This window comes from Neomonachus schauinslandi, chromosome 3 (genome assembly GCF_002201575.2).
Source record: "Neomonachus schauinslandi chromosome 3, ASM220157v2, whole genome shotgun sequence".
NCBI lineage: Eukaryota > Metazoa > Chordata > Mammalia > Carnivora > Phocidae > Neomonachus > Neomonachus schauinslandi.
This window is the reverse complement of record NC_058405.1, coordinates 91,880,017-91,900,013: the sequence shown is the minus strand read 5'-3', so window position 1 is coordinate 91,900,013 and position 19,997 is coordinate 91,880,017. Positions and strand designations below refer to the sequence as shown.

The following is a 19,997-nucleotide window of genomic DNA, read 5'->3' as shown; positions in this document are numbered from 1 at the left end:
CACTTTACAACCCTTCTGTCCCCAAGCACAGGCCTTGAAGAGAACCTGAGATGACTTGCAGAATATTATTCATGCTTTAGTTATCTATCCTCTCCCCCCCAGTATAAACATAAAACATAATATTTGCCTATAAAAGTAAATAAAAATATGACAATACAGGCTCTGGAATCAGACAACTTGAGTTTGAATCCCATTTCTGGTCTACCACATACTAGTGTTGTGACTTGGCAGGTTAGTTTCTCTGAGCCTCAGTTTAATTATGTTTAAGAAAGGATATTGGTAGTACCTACCTTAAGGTGGGTTACAAGGATAAGATAATAAATGTAAACGACATGGAACAGTGAGTGCCTGGCACATAAAGAGCATTTAATTAAGTGTTGAAATCCCCCATGTTGAAGCTACATGTTGTATTAGCAATAGTAGTAATTGTTGTCACTACCTTACATTTCATTTACACTTTTGGATTTTTCTTGACTTGAGGAAGAAAACAATAACTTGAATAGCCCTAAAATAAAGAGATTTTATTTTATAGTTAGAAACCTTTCCATGAAGAAAAATCCAGGACCAGATGCCTTCATTGTTGACATCTACTGACTTTAAAGGAAGAAATAAGAGTTCCACACTAACTCTTTCAGAAAACAGAAGAGGAAGGAGCACTTCCCACTTCATTTACTGATACTAGTATTACCCCTGTACCAAAGCCAAAAAAAGATTTCATATGAAAAGAAACTATAGACCAATACCCCTTTTGTACATAGACTCAAAAATCCTTAACAGAATAGACCAAGTAGCATTTACCTCAGGAAAAAAGTTGGTTTATCCTTCAAAAACCACTATAGTTCACCATATTAAAAAGTAAATTATCTCAATTCATATGGAAAAGGCATTTCACAGAAATCAATACCCATTTGTGATAAATGCTCACAGCAAACTAGAAACAGAATGGAGCTTCTTCAGCCTAATAAAGGGCACCAATGAAAAAAATCTACAGCTAGCATCACACTTCATGCTGAAAAACACATTCACTAAAATGGCCAGTATTAAAAACTGACCATCCCTGGGTTGGCAGTGATGGAGCTCCTGCAGTGCACATTGCTGGTAAGAATATAAAATGTTATATAAGCACTTAAAGAAGAATTTGGCAATATATTAAACATATACTTCCCGCATGACCACACAGGTCCACTCTGAGGTCTTTACACAAGAGAAATGAAAACATAGTTTCACACAGATATTAGTACACGAATGTTCGTAACAGCATTATTTGAAATAGCTAAAAACTAGAAACAACCCAAATGGCCTTCAGCAGGTAAACAGAAACAAATTGTGGTATATCCATTCAGTGGAATGCTACGTAGCACATAAAAAGGAATGAATTGGTGATACATGCAGCACCATGGGTGAATCTCAAAAACATGCCATTCTAAAGAGATGGACACTAAAAAGATAGGTATTGTGATTCCATTTATATGAAACTATAGAACGTAATGCTCACTGTTTGCCATGTGTAAGGGTTTTTGATGAGGTTGCATTGGCCACAAGGGAATATTGTAGGGGTAGTGAAAATGTTGCACATGGTGACTTTGGTGTTGGTTATGCACCTGTATATATTTTTCAGAATTCATCAAACCCTACATTAAAAATGTGTGCATCTTACTATATGTAAATGATACCTCAATAAAGTTAAAGGAACAAACTGACCCCTTCAGAAATATATTGTAGAATTTCCTCCTAACATATTCCTTGTGTTCAGGGAAAAATAAAAAGCCAGATAGACTGTTTAACATCTCTTTCTTCTTTTCATCATGTAAATTCCAAAAATTCTGGCATTGAATCTTTTGGGATTCTGTATATATTGACTAACACACCGTGGTGTCTTAAATAAGTGAGAGCTGTCTAGTAAAAGGTGTGAATTTGTGTACTATTGAAGTGGAAGTGTGGATTATTAATTTGGGTATGTGATGGGGCTATACGAGGTGTAGTACTGATACTTCCGTAGACAAGGTATGATAACCTCTGGAACTGAAGCAAAGTGATATTTCTGTTTTTACTGGAGAAGTATAAATTTCTTGTTTGTTACTTTATTATCCTCAACAAATACTTAATTTTTTTATGATTTCATTTTCTTAGGTTACAAGAGAAGATAGCTTATTAAGTCATAAAAATGCCAATGTTCAGGATGCTGCCACAAACAGGTACAGTTCTGAGTTAGATGGAATTAAATTGATGTTCTTCTCCTCTTAACTTTTCTTTTTTGGTCTCTTTTTCTCTTCTCCAGTGTATCGCCACATAATTGCAGGCTATCTATTTGAAAAATAGCTTGAATTTACTTTTCTATCCATTACATAGCTGTTTACTACCTAGTTTTAGATTATCTGGAGGTACTTCTAATTTGTCTCTGCATTCTCATTCTTTTACTGAATCAAACTGCAGAGCAAAAGCAATCTTTAAAGATATTTTTAATCTTATACATGGTGAGGGATGTATATTATTTCTCTTAATTCTAGTGCCATCCTGTTATCACAGTGGCCTTGTTCTTACAAACTTTCTTATTATGAGCTCTCACACTATTCAAGTAAATTTATTTGCTCTTCTCTCCAAGTCCCTTCTGCCTCTTTTCTTTAATGAGTATTAAGCCGTTTATTTGCTTTGCTAGGCTTTTATCCCCTGCTCTGTGCCAGTTTGTTTTGTTCATCACTATGTATCCAGTGTTCTGTGCTTAGTCGGTGCTAAACATTGTTGAATGAATGAATGCTGTTTCTTTTCCCGTTATTCAAAATGTATTCAGTGAGGAATTTCCTGATTAATCATATTCAGTTCCAGATACTGTAACCAAAATAGCCCTAAGCATATAGCGTGCTTTACATATATGACATTAGAGTTAGTATTCAACAAACACACTAATTGATGATCAGGGTAAAACTGGAGTTACAATTTAACCTTTTAATTAATTTCAGTAAATCCCCAGTTGGCCCCACAATATTTTTATTAGAGCCTTTTAGAACTTCATCAAAAAAAATTTTTTTTTTTTGCCAGTAGGAGGATAATGGGAATAGGACTGCCAAGTTCATTGAACTCTTAAAGCTGGAAAGAACCTAGAATGTACTCCAACTTCTAGATTTGCTTTTCTAAATGGCTATTGATATTTTGAATGATCTATTTTCCCCCCAGGAGTTGAAATGTATTCTTTAAGATATCCTTAAGTTCTTGTTTAAACTTGGGTCTATTTCTGGACCCTTTCCTTTTCTGTTCATCTTTTCTGTAGTCTGTTTTGTTCCCATGCCATACAACGCTTCTAAGAAATTACTGTATCCCCCTTCCTTTTTTAAGATTTTATTTATTTATTTGAGAGAAAACTAGAGAGAGCACAAGCAGGGGAGGGGCAGCGGGAGAGGAAGAAGTAGGCTCCTTGCTGGGCAGGGAGCCCATTGCGGGGCTCAATCCCAGGACCCCAGGATTATGACCCGATCTGAAGGCAGCCGCTTAACTGACTGAGCCATCCAGGTGCCCCTACTGTGTCCCCTTTTAAAAAAAATATTTCAAGCATAGAGAAAACTGTGGAGATTATATATTGTCTGTGTACCAAATATCAAGCTTTGTAACATCTTCACATTTTGCTGTGACCATTTTTCCTTTATCTTTTTTATTGAGTTGTAATTCCCGTACCATAATGTTTTCCCTTTATAAGTATACAGTTCAGTGCTTTTTAGTACATTGACAAAGTTTTGCACCATTACCACTGTCTAATTCCATAACATTTACATCACCTCTAAAAGAAACACCATGCCCATTTGCAGTCTCTCCACATACTGGATTTGCCTACTCTGTCTGGACAGTTCATATAAATGGAATCACATAATATGTGGCCTTTTGTATCTGGCTTCTTTCATTTAACATAATGTTTTCATGGTTGATCCATATTGTATCATGTATTGGTATGTCACTCCTCTTTAGGGCTGAATAATACTCCATTGTATTAGATATTCCACATTTTGTTTATCCATATATGAATTGATGGACATTTCTGTTGTTCCCACTTTTGACTATTTTGCTATGCTATGAACATTCCTATACAAGAATTTCTGTAGGCATTCTTTCAATTCTCTATATACCCAGGAGGGTTATTGCTGAATTAGTCATGTAGTAACTCTATGTTTAACTTTTTGAGGAATTGCCAAACTGTCTTCCAAAACAGCTACAACATTTTCATTTCCCACCACCAGTGTATGTGGGTACCAGTTTCTCCACATCCTTTCCAATGCTCATTATTCTCCATCTTTAAAATTACAGCCATCTTAGAGAGTATGAAGCATGTCTCATTGTGGTTTTGATTTTCATTTACCTGAGGACTAATACTGAACGTCTTTTCTACTTTGGAGAAATGGCTATTCAGATCATTTATTTTTGTAGTAATAGCTTTATTGAGATAAAATTTAAATACTCTGTGGTTCACCCATTTAAAGTATATAATTCAGTGGTTTTTGTTTTGACATATCTGAATTTTAAAAAATCCGTATTTCCTTCATTTTAACTACCATTACATAAGTCAATCACAGTTTCTTCATTCTTTTATTAATGGGCCAGTATTGTTCCAAATTAATATTGTACATGTTCTTCCTTACCTTACACATGTTGTGAGGATTTTTTTAGGGTGTATACCTGGGAGTGAAATTGCTGGGTCATGACACACACTGGGCAGAATGGCTGCAGAAGCTTTTCATCTTCTTCTTCCTGTGTTTTGCGCAGTGTAAATTATATGTGACTAATCTTTTCTTGAAGCGTTGGGAGAATTCATTGTAAGACATATTTCACTCTCTTTTAATGCTCACATTTTCTTATATTGAGTCCTTTCCTCTGAGCTGTTGCTTCTTTCTGAAGCACAAAGTTATTTTTTCTCTCTTTTACACTTTACTGCTTATTCTTGAAGTTGTGCATTTTCATTACTGTCTAAGAATAGGTTTTTTAAAAAACATTTGTTAGTATTCAAGGTAGCCTTTCAATCTGAAGAAATTTTTGAATATCGAGTATCCATTAGTTAAAACATCATGATCATTTCTCTGTTTTTCATAACTATCCCTTCTTATTTTTCATCTCTTTGCCTCTTTTTGCTCATTGTTGTGGATGAAATAGTCCTAGCTTCCACCTCACTAATTGATTATGTCTGACTTTTTCAATCTAGGATTTATTTCCCATTTTTTCTCATTCTCCTTGTAGGCTTCAGGATCTGCTCCTGTTTGCACACTTTTCAGTGATATTAGGAAGGACTGGGATTTCCTCCTGGATGTGTTATCTTGGTGGATGATGATCTTTGGGCTCTAGATTTCCCCCCTTCCCTCCCTGGTGTTGAAGCCATCTGTGAGACTGCTCCTGTTCTTGTTATTCTTACCTGGGATCAGACACCGTTGTGATTCCTGCTGCCAGGACTAGTAACAGATTCTCTGGCATCCTCTCACCTGGCTAGTCCTGTTGTAATATCTGGAGCACTCTAGGTGTTGCTTCTGCCTTCTGCAGCAGAGCTCTCCAGCCTGTGTCCTTAGATGGTGGCTTCTCCCTATGGTTTTCTGACTGTTCTCCCATATCTCAGGTATTCTGGTTAGTTTCTAGTCCACTGAGCTTTCCCATTCATGTATTTGACAACAGTTTTTAAAAATCATTCAATTGATCTATCTTGTTTGTGTATCTTTCTTTTTAAGAACAATCTTTTCGGAACTCTCAGTGAGATTTAGGAGGGATGGAAAATAGTCTACCATTTTGATCAATCTGTGAATGAGTCTGGTGTGGATATGGAAACTGTTCCTTGGTGGGTGGAGAAGGGTCTCACAAAGGCATATGAATGCAACACTGACTGCTCTTGTGCTCCTCACAAATTGTCATTTCTTCTTCCTCTACGTGAATTATTATTCTTCTTTCTGAAGTTCTTTCTTGTAACACATTCCCTATGCCTGTATAGGTGCTCCATGATGTGAATTTATCTTTTTCTTCCAGTGCTGTATTAAATGAGAATAATGTGCCCTTCCCTGAAGATTCTCTTGCTCTGATGCATACCACACCTGCAGCAAATGGTTCTGTTCTTAAGGTAACAACACTTGCTTTTGAAAGTTTCTCCAAAGACCGTATTGAGTTGAGTCCTGTGGTATAATCACAGACATCGGGTGATTTCTGATTGATACCAGAACTTAAGCTGTGAGAAAAGCATTGAGCCTCAGTTCTCTAGAGAGAATCCTATTGTCAAATCTCTCACAAGAGTATCTCAGGACTTTTTCTTCAGTTTTTCTGTTATTTGTTGGTCTTTTTGTCTTAGGTGGTCTTTGTATTTTTGGTTTTTTGATGTTGGCTATACCACCCTAGTGTCTCAAACAGTAGATGGCACATAGTGTGCACTAAATAAATATTGATTGCTTGAAACACCAGCACCCTATCATTGTGTTGCAGTAGAACCAGCTCGTCACAGCCCCTGATTTTCTGCCCCTTGTCACACCCTTACCAGTCCAGAGATCATAGAAAGTCAGTCCATTGCCCATTACCCAGTTCATTACCCATTGAATGTTTCAGTTAGCAAGTTAAATGAAAAATTACCCTTGCAAATGAACGTTTACCATTTTGCTCTTTAACTACATAAATGCATTTATTGTAGAAATTTGCTAAATATTACATAAAAAGAAAAAGTTAGGGATCACCTGTATTCCCACTATCTAAAGACAATATATAATTAAGATTAATTATAATTAAGTGTATAATTTTTCAGACTTTTGGGTTTAAAAAAATCCAATCTAAAATATCTTCAATCAGGAGCTTCCTTTCTGTTAATTAAAATTCTAAACAGATATATTGACATCTTGATCATTGAAAATTAAGTGAAACCTGAGATTTTTTGGAACAGAGAAGGTCATTTAATTCAAAGATTTATTGCATATTACAATATGTACCAGACAGCATGCTAGTTTCAAAAATTCAAAAGTTAAGCATGGCATCTTTTTTCAAACTGCTTACATTCCACTGGGAAAGAGAATTTTAATACATCGTGGTAGAGATATATACACACTGTTTGGGGGGCACTCAGGCCACAGGTGGGAGGGGGTGGCATAAGAGGAGGGAGATGTGAGAAGTGAGAGAACAATTTTTTTTTTAAACAATTTTTTCCTACCTGTGATTAAAATTAACTTGAATGTTGAGACATAAATAGGAGATTGACCACAGCCTGAAGACAGATAGATAGAAATAGGATTGTATAAACGAAGGGCCTTCTTTTGTTATGTGTACTACACCCTAGATACTTATTTCTCTTATTTTCAGTTTGGAATTTTATCTTTTATTCTTTTTAAATTCTTCCTACCTACCTACCTTCTCTCTCTCTCTCTTTCTTTGTAGTACAGAGATCCATCTTCCATTGGGTGCTTCAAATACTAATTAAAAAGTATTGATTAGCATTTATGGGGGAAGTTCATATTATACTCTTTTTCAAACAGTGATGTACCGGTACATCTGGATGAAGAAGTCTTTGGAATTTAGGCATCTTCTTTACTTACTGTCGCCTGTGCTGCACCTTTTATCTCTCTCTTCCAGTTTAAGAGCTAAGAGCCAGAACAGTTTTTTTTTTTTAAGATTTTACTTATTTATTTGACGGAGAGAGAGAGAGCACAAGTAGGCAGAGCTGCAGGCATAGGGAGAAGGAGAAGCAGGCTCTCCGCCGAACAGGGAGCCTGATGCGGGGCTTGATCCCAGGACCCTGGGATCATGACCTGAGCCGAAGGCAGCTGCTTAACTGACTGAGCCACCCAGGCACCCTGAGCCAGAACAGTCTTAACCCTACCCGAGTTTTGTCTCATCAGAAAGAGTAGCTTTATGAAAATTCACATAACACTTCATTTTTTTTAAGATTTTATTTATTAATTTGAGAGAGAGAGGGGGCACGAGTGGGGTAGAGGGACAGAAGGAGAGGAAGAAGCAGACGCTCCACTGAGCAGGGAGCCCGGTGTGGGGCTCGATCCCAGGACCCTGAGATCATGACCGGAGCCGAAGGCAGACGCTTAACTGATTGAGCCACCCAGGTGCCCCCACATAACACTTTAGCTTTTTCAACTTCTGATTTTGGTCTAGGTTCCCCTACAAGCAAAGTAGGATCACTATAACCATGATTCCTGAGTATCCCTGTTTGTTTAAAGGTCAACACCAACAAAGGCTGAGTCAGAATTGTAAGTTGAGAGGATTTGGAAAAAACTTAGTTTGATGATTAATGAGTCATTTAACAGCTATATATATTTTATCTTTCATAGGATGCCACAGATGAATTGGATGCCTTGCTTTTATCTCTAACTGAGAATCTAATGGACCACACAGTCACACCTCAGGTAAATATGCTTTAAAACAGCAAGGTGGAAGGGAATTTCTGTTTTGAAAAATATTCCTGCTACATTCCAGTTTTTGCCTTTTTAACCATATAGTAAAACTGTTCATTTAATAAGAGGTCATATTTCAGTAACCACTTGGCCTTGCCTTTCTACTAAAATTTCACCACTTTAAATTTATGTGTCACTGTATAGTAACCATATGTTACTATAAGCCCATTTGTAATTCAACACCATATTAAATAACATGATAGGGGATAAACATAAAGAGTTGAAACAATAAGGACATAGAGGGTAAGAGTGGTTGGCATTGAACACATGGATTGTTATTGCAGTATAGGAGATACTGTGTTGGGTACTGTGACCAAATTATAATACAGATAAGAAACAGTTCTTTCTCTCCAGAGACTTCCTGTATAGTTGAGATGAAAGGTATACAAATAACTCATTCATTGTGTTATGAGTAAAATGACAAGAATTGCTGTGGGAACTAGATGTCATTCTGAAGGCTTGAAAGTACAGATGGTACTTTCTCTGGACCTGGATGTTTGCTTAGATCATTAGTTCTTAAACTTGGGTGTGTATCAGAATCACCTGGAGGGTATTCATTAAAACACAGATTGCTGGGCTCTACCCTCAGAGTTTCTGATTTGGTGTGTGGGGGTTAGGGCCTGAGAAGTTGCATTTCTAGCATGTTCCAAGTAATGTAGATGTGGTCTGGGAACCACCCTTTGGTAACCACTAGCTTAGATCAGTAAACAGGGACTTTACTGAAGGATAAGAATTAATCACAAGTCTGGAAAAGTGAGCAGGCAGAAGAGAAAAGGGATAGTGTCAGTATTAAGCCATGATAATCCTTTATAAAGATAAAGGAAGTAACTTCGAAGATGAATGCAAGATGGCCTAAAGCCCAGAGAAGGACTCCCTGGGGCCTAACTCAGAACCATATTCCATGTGCACTCTATCATAAGTGGATACGGTGATGAAAATCAAATTGATTAAACAATATCACTGATATGTTTTCTCTTCCCTGAAAATTTAGAACGCTTCTTTTGTTTTAAATCAAAATTTAGAATATCATGCATTTTAGATTCTGCATATTGGCTGTCTGTTCTGTTACAGTTTTCTCTGTTATTAGAATTATAACACTCTTCTAATAACTTCAGCATTTTAATTGATTTTGATACAGAGTAAGGTCAGCTAAGCATCATCATTATGTAGCTGTTTTGTTATTTTTGTTTGTTAATTCTTTCAGAAGATTTTTAGAATAACTTTTTCTAGTCCCACCCCTCCAAAATCCTTTGGATTTTTATTTGTAAATACATTAAATTCATAAGTTATTTTGGGAAAAGAATTGATATATTTATGATAATTTGTGTTCTTAGCTAAGAATACAATATTTTTCTCATTCAATACTTCCTGCATCTCTTCTTAAACTTTGTCATTGTAGCCTCCCCAATATAAGTTCTATACTATTTTTATTATTTTCAGATCCTTCCTGCTTTTTTGTGCTATTATTAATGAGATCTTTTTTTTTCCCATTATATTTAAACTGGCTTTAAGAAGGCTATTGTATTCTGAAAAAAATTTGACAAAACTTTTCATCAGTTAAAACAGTAAAGCTGAAAAAAATTATAGATATTTAAATAAAGTATGCTTTTTATTGAGGAAAGGGTTTTTATTATATTTTTATGTTTATCTCAGTTACAGTTACCATTCTGAAGAAGCATCGAAATTATGAAGTTCCATCTTCCCTGAGAGGAACAAAGTTGAACCTAAAATTTGTAGCAGAAATATCTATTACTAAGGCTAGGAAGAAAGTTCTAGAAAGCACTAAAATTCCTATCAGTTAAGGAATTGGTAAATATGTAAAATAAATTTGTGACAAGAAGGTATGTTTAAGAACAATAGGATAGTATCCATTTTTTTAAAAGTCAGATGCCCAAATTAATTCTACCTCTCAGTCCATGGCAGACTATCTTCTTAGGTCCATGCAAGGCTTCTCTTTTGTTTGTCTCATTTTATTTTCCTTTGTCCTCTATTCCCCACTTTCATTCCCCATTTTCCCTTAGGCACCCATTCTGTTGTGTTTGCTGTATGTCCTTCCAGGCACCTTTCATATATTCATTTAGATAAACATCTGTGAAAAACAGTATGAAGTTTCCTCAAAAAATTAGAAATAGAATTACCATCTGATCCAGTAATTGCATTACTGGATATTTACCCAAAGAAAATGAAAACACTAATTCAAAAAGACGTATGCATCCCTATGTTTATTGCAGCATTATTAATAATAGCCAGGATATGGAAGGAACCCAAATATCCATTGATAGATGAATAGATAAAGAAGATGTGGGCTCTGTGTGTGTGTGTGTGTCTGTGTGTGTAATGGAATATTACTTAGCCATAAAAAAGAATGAAATCTTCCCATTTGCAGTAACATGGGTGGAGCTAGAGGGTATAATGTTAAGTGAAATAAGGCAGACAGAGAAAGACAAATATCATATGATTTCATCCATATGTGGAATTTAAGAAACAAAACAAACAAGGAAAAAAAAAAGAGACTAACAATAAGACAGACTTAAATACAGAGAACAAACTGGTGGTCACCAGAGGGGAGGTGTGTGGGGGGATGGATGAAATAGGTGAAGAGGGTAAAGAGTACACTTATCTTGATGAACACTAAGAAATGTCTAGAGTTGTTGAATCATTATATTGTACACCTGAAACTATTATAACTTTGAAAAAAATCTTCATATTTCTTTGAAGGTACTGTGGGAGAATTTGGGATAGATACCCACAAATAGGATTGCTGGGTTGCATGCTTATATACTAGGTATTGCTCACTGCCTCCAGAATGGCTCCCATAGTTTATAAGTCCTACCAGCAGTTTTTCCTTAAGCTGAATTTTATCTGACTTTCTAATATATTCTGTCATTATGGGTTTGTCTCATTGTTTCAATTTGCATGGGTTAAGTGGTATATTTCCTCCATTATTTTAATGCTGCTTTAGGGTTCCTCTTTGATTGAGTACCTATTGGTATCTTTTGCCCATTTTTCTGTCAATTTACTTGTCTTTTTCTTAATTTCAGGAGTTCCTTGTATAGTCTAGATATTAATTCCATGTCAGTCTTAGATATTAAAAATATTTTCTCCTAATCTGTGTATTAACACATCTGAGGCATTTTTATCACCGTGTCATTTGTGATAAGTAGCAATGACATTGAGACAACCTATGTCTACCACTGTGGAGGTGGATGAGTAACCTTCTATTCTGATGTCACACATTCTTATTTTTTCTCGTTGTAGTTTGGGGTTTAGGGTTTAAAAAAATCCTTCCTCTTCTGCCACCCCAACCCCTGAGGTCACAGAGGTATTCTTTTCTGTTTGTTTCTATTAGCTTTAATTTTATTTTACCTTTCACATTTAGATTTTAACCAATTTTTGAACAGTTTGAGGTTTTGGGGGAAGATGTCAGTTGTGCTTTCGATATGACCCAAATTTGTATTTATCCATACAAAGATAAAATTTTCCCCATATTATCTACTAAATAACTCATCCTTTCCCAGTTGGTGTGTTACTAATCTATTTCTATTGTGTTCCAGTGGGTGCTCTCTTTTTCTGCTCTACTACTATTGTGTTTATTACTCTGGCTTTATACTGATACTTAGTTTATTCTTACTTATAAATTTCAGCATCAGTATCAGATTTCCCCCAAAATTCTGCTGGCATTTTAATGGAGTTTATATTAAATTTATAGATTATTTTGGAGAAAACTGACATTTTTGTAATATCTTTTCATTTTCATGAATGTGATAGATATTTCTGTTTTCTCTCATCTTAGAGTCTCTAAATGTTCTCTGTAAGTCTTCTTTAGATTGTTAGGCTAAATCCTAAATACTTTAAAGTTTTGTTACACCTTTGTTGATGTCGTGAATGGTATTTAATTTTTTACTGTTGAACTCCTAAGTTGATTTTGTGTCTAGCATACTTGCTGAATTCTTTCATTAATCAATCTGCTGATTATCTTTAATATTCTGTCAGCTTCTAGGGTGTGTTTCATACCTGTCTACAATTATTGATTAATTCACTTCTCATCTATTGCTAAATCTGTCATTTTAGATAGGCTGTGAGGTGTATATATATACTGGTAGTTATACTTTCTCCAACTCCTTTGAGTACTTTAAAGTGTTCTTCCTTGCCCCTTTATTCTCTCTTCCTTTCCCTTTTGACTGATATAAAATTGACGCCCTAGCTTTCTTTTAAGTTTATATTGCCTAGTATATAATTTCCTGTCCTTTTATTTTCAGCCTTTTTGTATCTGTTGGTCTTAGGTGGACCTTTTGTGAACAACAGTTTGCTAGATATTGTTTTGTTTTGTTTTTTAAGATTTTATTTATTTATTTGACAGAGAGACAGAAGAGCACAAGCAGAGGGAATGGCAGAGAGGGAACAGCAGGCTCTGCACTGAGCAGGGAGCCTGATGCGGGACTCAATCCCAGGACCCTGGGATCATGACCTGAGCCGAAGGCAGACGCTTAACCATCTGAGCCACCCAGGCGCCCGCTAGATCTTGTTTTTTAAATCTTATTTGATGATCTCTATCCTCTGATTGAGTTAAATCCATTTATATTTACTGTAATTATGGTTATTATAGGACTTGTTTCTGCCAAACCATTTTTTATTTACCTTTACCATATATTCTTTCTCTCTCCCTTGTATTTCCTATGGTAAAAGTGCATTTTCTTAATATTGGTGGGAAAGCCATACTTTGTACTTTTATTCTTCTGGTGCTCACTTATTAATAAGACATGGACTTATATAAATTTTTTTTCTTTCAGAATCTAAGACCATGAGTCTAAGGACTATAGTTTCTATAAAATAGGAGTTCATTAGCTTCTAATTCTACACATAGAAATAAGATCTAGAAAATTAAACATTAAAAAGAATGTAACAAAGCCCCTATGAGTCAGGAGCAATGTGAGTGTTTCTATATGCATGAATGATAATTAGAGAATGACCTGTATATAAACATTTTTTTTTTTCTGTGTACTTTCTTTGTGCTATTCATTTGGATTAGTCACAATCCACTGTTTAGGATGCTACCAAGAAGGTTATGATTATTTGTAATGAACTGAAATGTCAGAAAATGAAATGTTAAACTGGATGCTGGGGTTGGAGGGTCGGGGAAGTCCTATTAATAAGGAACTGAAAGTAGTGGTAGCATTCTTGGAGTAGAACATTTTTAAATTAAAGAGATTCTCAAAATTAGGACAGTTTCTTAAGTCGTGAGTACGGCATCTGTGTTGTAGAAAAGGATCTTGGATTCAAAGTGCATGTCACCTCGGGGAGCCATTAAGAACTGTCTCCCTCTACAATGCATTCTGTAGTAGTAGAAGAAAACATTATGAGAATGATTATGAAAATAAGTCTTCCCTAAAAGTAAACACATATATAAAATTTATTTTAGGTATCTTCAACATCTATGATCACACCACGGTGGATTGTACCAGTAAGTTAATGATATTTGATTTACCTTTTATTTTGATTACCCTTGCAGAGTGAGGCCTAAAGGATTACCAAACTCTTGTTTTTCCTTAAAAATGGGGTCATTCCCAAAGTTCTGTTAACTTAATGGCTTCAAACTAGTGATTTAGCTTTTCTGTTTGTAAAGGCTTAAAGCTGCCGACAAAAACAAAAATAAAAATCTGAGGTGGAGGATGGTAAAAAAACAAACCAAAACAGCCCATGACCATCAAAATCCTCTTACTTATTACCATAATCATTAGGGAAAGGTGGCTTGGAGCTGAACTGCTGATGCCCGGGCCTGTGTTGTCACCTCTGCTCAGGTGTGGTGTCTGTCTCCCTCAGCAGAGTGGCGTCCTTTCCAATGGACTGGTAGGAAGTGGACCATCCTTGGCAGGGAAAGCGGGACATGGTAACAGAGAAGTAATCTCGCTGATTTCTCCCCCAGCACCATTCTTGGTGGATGCTGTGACCAGGTGAGGAAATTATTTCTCCATTGCAGTTCTTAGGCATCTGTTAGGAGGAAAGAATAATAAAATTAATATGTTTATAGCAGTAATGTCAATTGTTCTTTAACTGAACTTAATTGAAACTGGATAAATGTTTTCTCTGTTATTTAGAATAGTGTTTTTTCTGTTTTTTGTCAGTAACAATTTTCGACAAAATTATAAAGTAGCCCTTATATATTTTTATGAAGTCTTCATAAATGTTAAATGTTAACAGGCTTATCTTAAAAAATTTATATTTATTTTAAAATTCATTTGTGTCTTTTCCTTTCATTCTTTTACTATTATGTTGTCCATCCATAAGGTGAAGAGTCATAGATAAGAGTGAGGTAGGAGATTTCCAAGATGAGGCCTCTGAGTGAGCCCTCATACCTGTTACAAGTTCATTTCAACATATTGCTTGCCACAAACAGAAGCTGGAATCAAAAGACCTTTTGTTTGGCATGTAGTTCAACTCTTCATTGTTAGGACGAAAAGATGTACAATTGCCTTCATTCTCACCTCAGACTTTTTCCTGGTGGTCTGTTTCTCACATCCTCCTGGTGCTGAGAGAGTGTAGGTCAGCTGAAGTAGATGCTTTCCTAATTAAAGAAGAAATTTCCTCATTAACTGGAAGAATTATTAGAGCTGATAACTTGAGAGAAATTGATAGTTTCATTTTAAAGTTGTTCTCTTATCCCCACAGTCTTCAAAGTAATATAATCACTCACTCAGCAAACACTTATTGAATGTGTGTTATGTACCAGGCATTGATTTTATCTGGTTTGGCAGCACTGAAGATAGCAGTGAACAAAACAGGCATGGGACTTGCCGTAGGGAACTCACATGTAGTTGTCAAATAGCACTGTATACAATTTTAATAGGTTATTTTTCTAACCATTTATATGCCTAGTAATTGCCACTGTAAAAATAGAGATTATGTGCAGAGAACCAGGTAATAATGCTTTGTAATTGAGTTTATACAATAAAATATGAGTCCTTAGGACTTCTAAATTAAAAATTACAGATGAGGGGCGCCTGGGTGGCTCAGTCGTTAAGCGTCTGCCTTCGGCTCAGGTCATGATCCCAGGGTCCTGGGATCGAGCCCCGCATCAGGCTCCCTGCTCGGCGGGAAGCCTGCTTCTCCCTCTCCCACTCCCCCTGCTTGTGTTCCCTCTCTCGCTGTATCTCTCTCTGTCAAATAAATAAATAAAATCTTAAAAAAAAAAAAAATTACAGATGAAAGAAGAGATTGTCTACATTCCTTCCCAAAACAAAATAGTCATAGAGGAATTAAAGAGATCAAAAAGGACAGGTAGTGCACCTGAAACTAATATAATGTTATATGCCAGTCATACCTCAAAAAAAAAAAAAAAAAAAGATAAATGAATCAGTGGAATAGAGTAGGGTCTAGAAACAAACTCACACATACACAGTTACCTGATTTGTGAAAAAGGGATGGTGTAGTGCTGTGAGGAAAGGATGGTCTTTTAGTAAATCAGCTGGACAAATTAAATATCTGTGTGGGAAAAGATTAATCTTGACCCAACCTCAGACCATACACAAAAACCCATTCTTGATGGATTGCAGATCTAAATGTGAAACATCAAATAATAAAGCTTTTAGAAGAAAATATAAGCAAACATCCTGGAGATCAGGAAAATTTTTTAAACAGGTCACAAGAAGCTTTAATAATGGGGAAAAAATCAATAACTTGGATTATATCAAGAACTTCTGTTCATCAAAAGAAATAATTTCAAGATCTCAGAAAGGGAAGCCAGGGAGTGTGAGAAAATACTTGCACTTCCTCCCTCCTCCCCTTTGATCTCTCTCTCTCTTTCTTTGACAAAGGAAAGAATCTTTATATATCTAGAATATAAAGAGCTCTTGTAAATCAATAAGAAAAAAACAGCTAAATAGAAAAATTGGCAAGACTTGAAAAGGCAGTTCAGAAGTGGATATCCAGATGGTCAATAAGCATACAAGACAGTGTGCAACTTGACTAGTCATTGAGGAATACAAATTCAAACCACCATGTAGTGACCACTATATACTACCAGAATCACTGAAGTGAAAAAGACACATAGTATCAAGTGTTGGTGAAGGTATGGGGCAACTGGGACTTTTCAAAGTGGAATAACCATGTTGGAAATAGGTTTGGCAATATCTACTAAAGCTGAACATACCCAGTGACTCAGTGATTCTATTATATACATACTCAGTAGAAATACAAATAAATGTCTATCAGAGAATATGTACAAGAATGTTTACAGCAGCTGTATTCATAATAGCCCAAGCTTTGAAAACTTTCCAAAAGCCCATTAATAGTCAACTACATAAATAGCAATGCAAATGAATTGTGTAAACATAATTATGTATATTAGTTTGTTGTGTAACAAATTGCCACATATTTAACATCTTAAAACAACACACATTTATAATCTCATTTTCTGTGGGTCTGAAGTCTGGACACTGCTTTGCTGGGTCCTCTGCAACTACCGCAAGCCCATTAGTTAGTGAGTTTTGCCTGTATGTACAGTTTCCAAATGGCATTCCAGTGCTTTACTTTTAAATACGAATAGGTGCTTTCCTCATAAATGTGAAGAGAGCCAAAGATTTCCAGATGTTTGAGGAAAAACTGAAACCGGTAAACTGAAAAAGAAACAGAGGAAAGAAGGGAACATGAGCATCAGAAACTTCACAAATGATAGTTCCATGAGAGAGGAGATGCTGCATCCATCCAACACTAATAGGAAATGAAAAAGAAAGGAAACAGAAAACACAGTGTTCTTAGAAATTATTAACCATGTTAAAAATAAAATCCAAAGAATGTGTGGAAGATAAGATTGAGGAAATCTCCCAAAAAAGTAGAACAAAAAGATGAAAACTGGGACAGAAGAGAAAATTGGAGGATTGGTCCAGGCAGTCCTATATATGAATCATCGAAGATCCAGAAAGAAGAACAGAACACATGAGAGAAAATTGTCGAAGGAATTGAGATTTCTTGGAATTACTTCAGTTTTGTTTTTTGTTTTTTTTTTTTAATATTTTATTTATTTGAGGGAGAGACAGAGCATGAGCTCTGGGGGAGAGGGAGAAGGAGAGGGAGAAGCAGACTCCCCGCTGAGCAGGGAGCCCGATGTGGGCCTGATCCCAGGACCCTGAGATCATGACCTGAGCCAAGGCAGACGCTAAAACGACTGAGCCACCGAGGCGCCCAGAAGTACTTGAGTTTTTAGATTAACTGGGCCTGTGTACCCAGCAGAGAGAATGAAAATAGACAACACCAAGGACCATCATGAAATTTCAGAATATCAGAATTAAGAGAGGATATATAAGTCCAGAGAGGGAGGTAAAAAAGAGTACATGAAAGGATTGGTAATCAGAACGACAGCCTACTTTTCTGAAAGCAAGAAGATAATGGGGCAATGCCTTCAGAATTCTGGAGGAAAATTATTTTTCACCTAGATGTTTGTATCCAGACTATCAATGAAGTGTGAGATTAGAATGAGTAGACCTGGAGTTTCTCTAAAATATATACTTCTCATGCGGTCTTACTCAGGCATTTACTCACTGGAGGATGTGTTCCATCAAAACAAGGTGATTATCCAAGAAGGAGGAAGACACGGGACCCAGGAAACAGGTGCAGGAACTGACCAGGAGGAAGGTGGAGGAAAGGGTTCTGAGGCAGCAGCTGCCCCACTGGTCTAGGCACAATTCTGTACAGATTTGAAGAGGGGATATAGAGTTCCAGGAAGGATATTGCCAAGAAAAAACACAAACACGTGGCTTACCCCAGTTTTTGAAAAATTACATGACATGTTTGAATGTACTGTGGAGAGATCCATGGTTCTAGGCTGCAAGTTTAAGGACAAATTAGAAATAAGTACAGAAAACAGAGCAAAGAGTGAAAAAAATGAAGCAGTTCTTCCAATTCAGAAAGAACAAATTATATAAGAAAAAAATATATGCTTATATCAGTTGTGAAAATATTTACATAATTACAACAAACACTGAATATTAACATGATGAAAGTTGTTTGTTTAACTGGATTGAAAAGGTAGGAAGGAAGGATTGGGGAGCTGGTGAGTGGGTTCTGAGAATGGTAAGCCTTCATAATCCATGGCAGGAAGTCATTGTAGAAACAGACCACTTGGACTTTCGCTAGTTGTACATCACAATCACCTGGAGGGCTTATTAAAACACAGCTTGGGGGCGCCTGGGTGGTGCAGTTGGTTGAGTATCTGACTCTTGGTTTCAGCTCAGGTTGTGATCTCAGGATTATGAGATCGAGCCCGGCGTCAGGCTCCACACTCGTCATTCAATGGCTGAGTCTGCTTGAGATTCACTCTCCTTCTCCCTCTGCCCCTCCCACTCATGCGCATGCACTCTCTCTCTCTCTCTCTCAAATAAATAAATAAAATTTTAAAGCAAGTAATCACAGCTTACTGGGCCCCATCCTCAGAGCCTCCTATTCAGTATGCCTGGGGTAGTGCCGAAGAATTTGCATTTATAACAGATCCAAGGGACTATACTTGGAGAAACAGAGATACAGAAAAATGAAGGAAAATGCCAGGAAAAAAAGAAAACTGTTGAAAGTGTTTGTCTCTATGTAGTAGAAATGGAGGGGGCTGGTACACATGACTGCTTTTTCAACTATCAAGCTTGTTAGTAGTTTCGACATGTTAAACTATGTCCTTTGTACTATGTATTTTGATGTTAAGTCTTAATGAAACCGAGATAGATGACATTACATCCTTGCCTCTGAGTTCATGCTCTTCAACTATGGCAGAGACTCTCGGGTGCTCATGCAAAGCCCATATCTTTTTATTTTTCACATAACTCTGACAAAGCAGATGAACTGGTGTGGGAACTCAGCCACAGCCATCTGGGACTATCTATATAAAGCACAGAACAGTGTACCCACTTACCTTGGTATTTCTTGAGCAGGTTTGCTATCATGCTCAGCACAGTAGTATTCTTGCCATTCATAATAATAACCCTGATTCATTAAGAAATGATTAAGTGTTTGGTATGTTTTATTCAAGGCAGTAGGGGAAATTGATATCTCTAGATTTCATTTCAAGATGAAATAAGCATCATTTATCTAGAAAATTCCCTTCTGTAAATATCTCATTACTAAATTAGGCGTTGCAACACAGTCATTTAGATCTGTAATTTACTCTCAACCTGCTCCATGTAACACTGGTGAAGAAATGCAGGTTGCTCCCAGCCCAGTGGTTTCACTGAACAATAACCCCTTCTTTCTTCCTTTCAGCTCTGTTCCAACGTTGGCGGAAGAAACCGTCTTGAAGCAGAAGTGTTTACTGACAACTGAGCTCTGAGGGATTGGCTCCTTCTCACCTATAACTGGAATATCCAGCACTCTGCAGCTGTCCGTCCTGGAATCCATTTCCACTGGAATGTTCAGATTCAGGAGCTTGTCCTTACTTGTGAGTAAAATGCTCACCCAGATTTGACTTCAACTCAATGAAAAACATTTTCCGTCCAACTGGAAATTTTTAATTACACTACATATTTGCCCAAATGAAGGTATCTGGTCTTTTACTTTCTATAATCGTATTAAAGTTGTATATTCCTGAAACAAGGGAATTCTTTTCCCTGTTGTTTCCTTCAAACT

The 19,997-nt window shown here is 36.4% G+C and overlaps 1 protein-coding gene across 1 annotated transcript in view; it reads left to right on the top strand.

Annotated features, from left to right (window-relative positions):
• EPB41L5 (erythrocyte membrane protein band 4.1 like 5) overlaps window positions 1–19,792 on the top strand; it is a 135,276-nt gene extending 115,484 nt beyond the window's left edge. Inside the window, exons 20-25 of the mRNA XM_044913589.1 lie at window positions 2,131–2,195; window positions 5,986–6,076; window positions 8,274–8,348; window positions 13,816–13,857; window positions 14,217–14,347; window positions 19,635–19,792. Of these exons, the coding sequence (XP_044769524.1) occupies window positions 2,131–2,195; window positions 5,986–6,076; window positions 8,274–8,348; window positions 13,816–13,857; window positions 14,217–14,347; window positions 19,635–19,701 (471 nt within the window). The 3' untranslated portion in view covers window positions 19,702–19,792. The remainder of the gene's footprint in view (window positions 1–2,130; window positions 2,196–5,985; window positions 6,077–8,273; window positions 8,349–13,815; window positions 13,858–14,216; window positions 14,348–19,634) is intronic.
• Window positions 19,793–19,997: the final 205 nt, after the last annotated feature.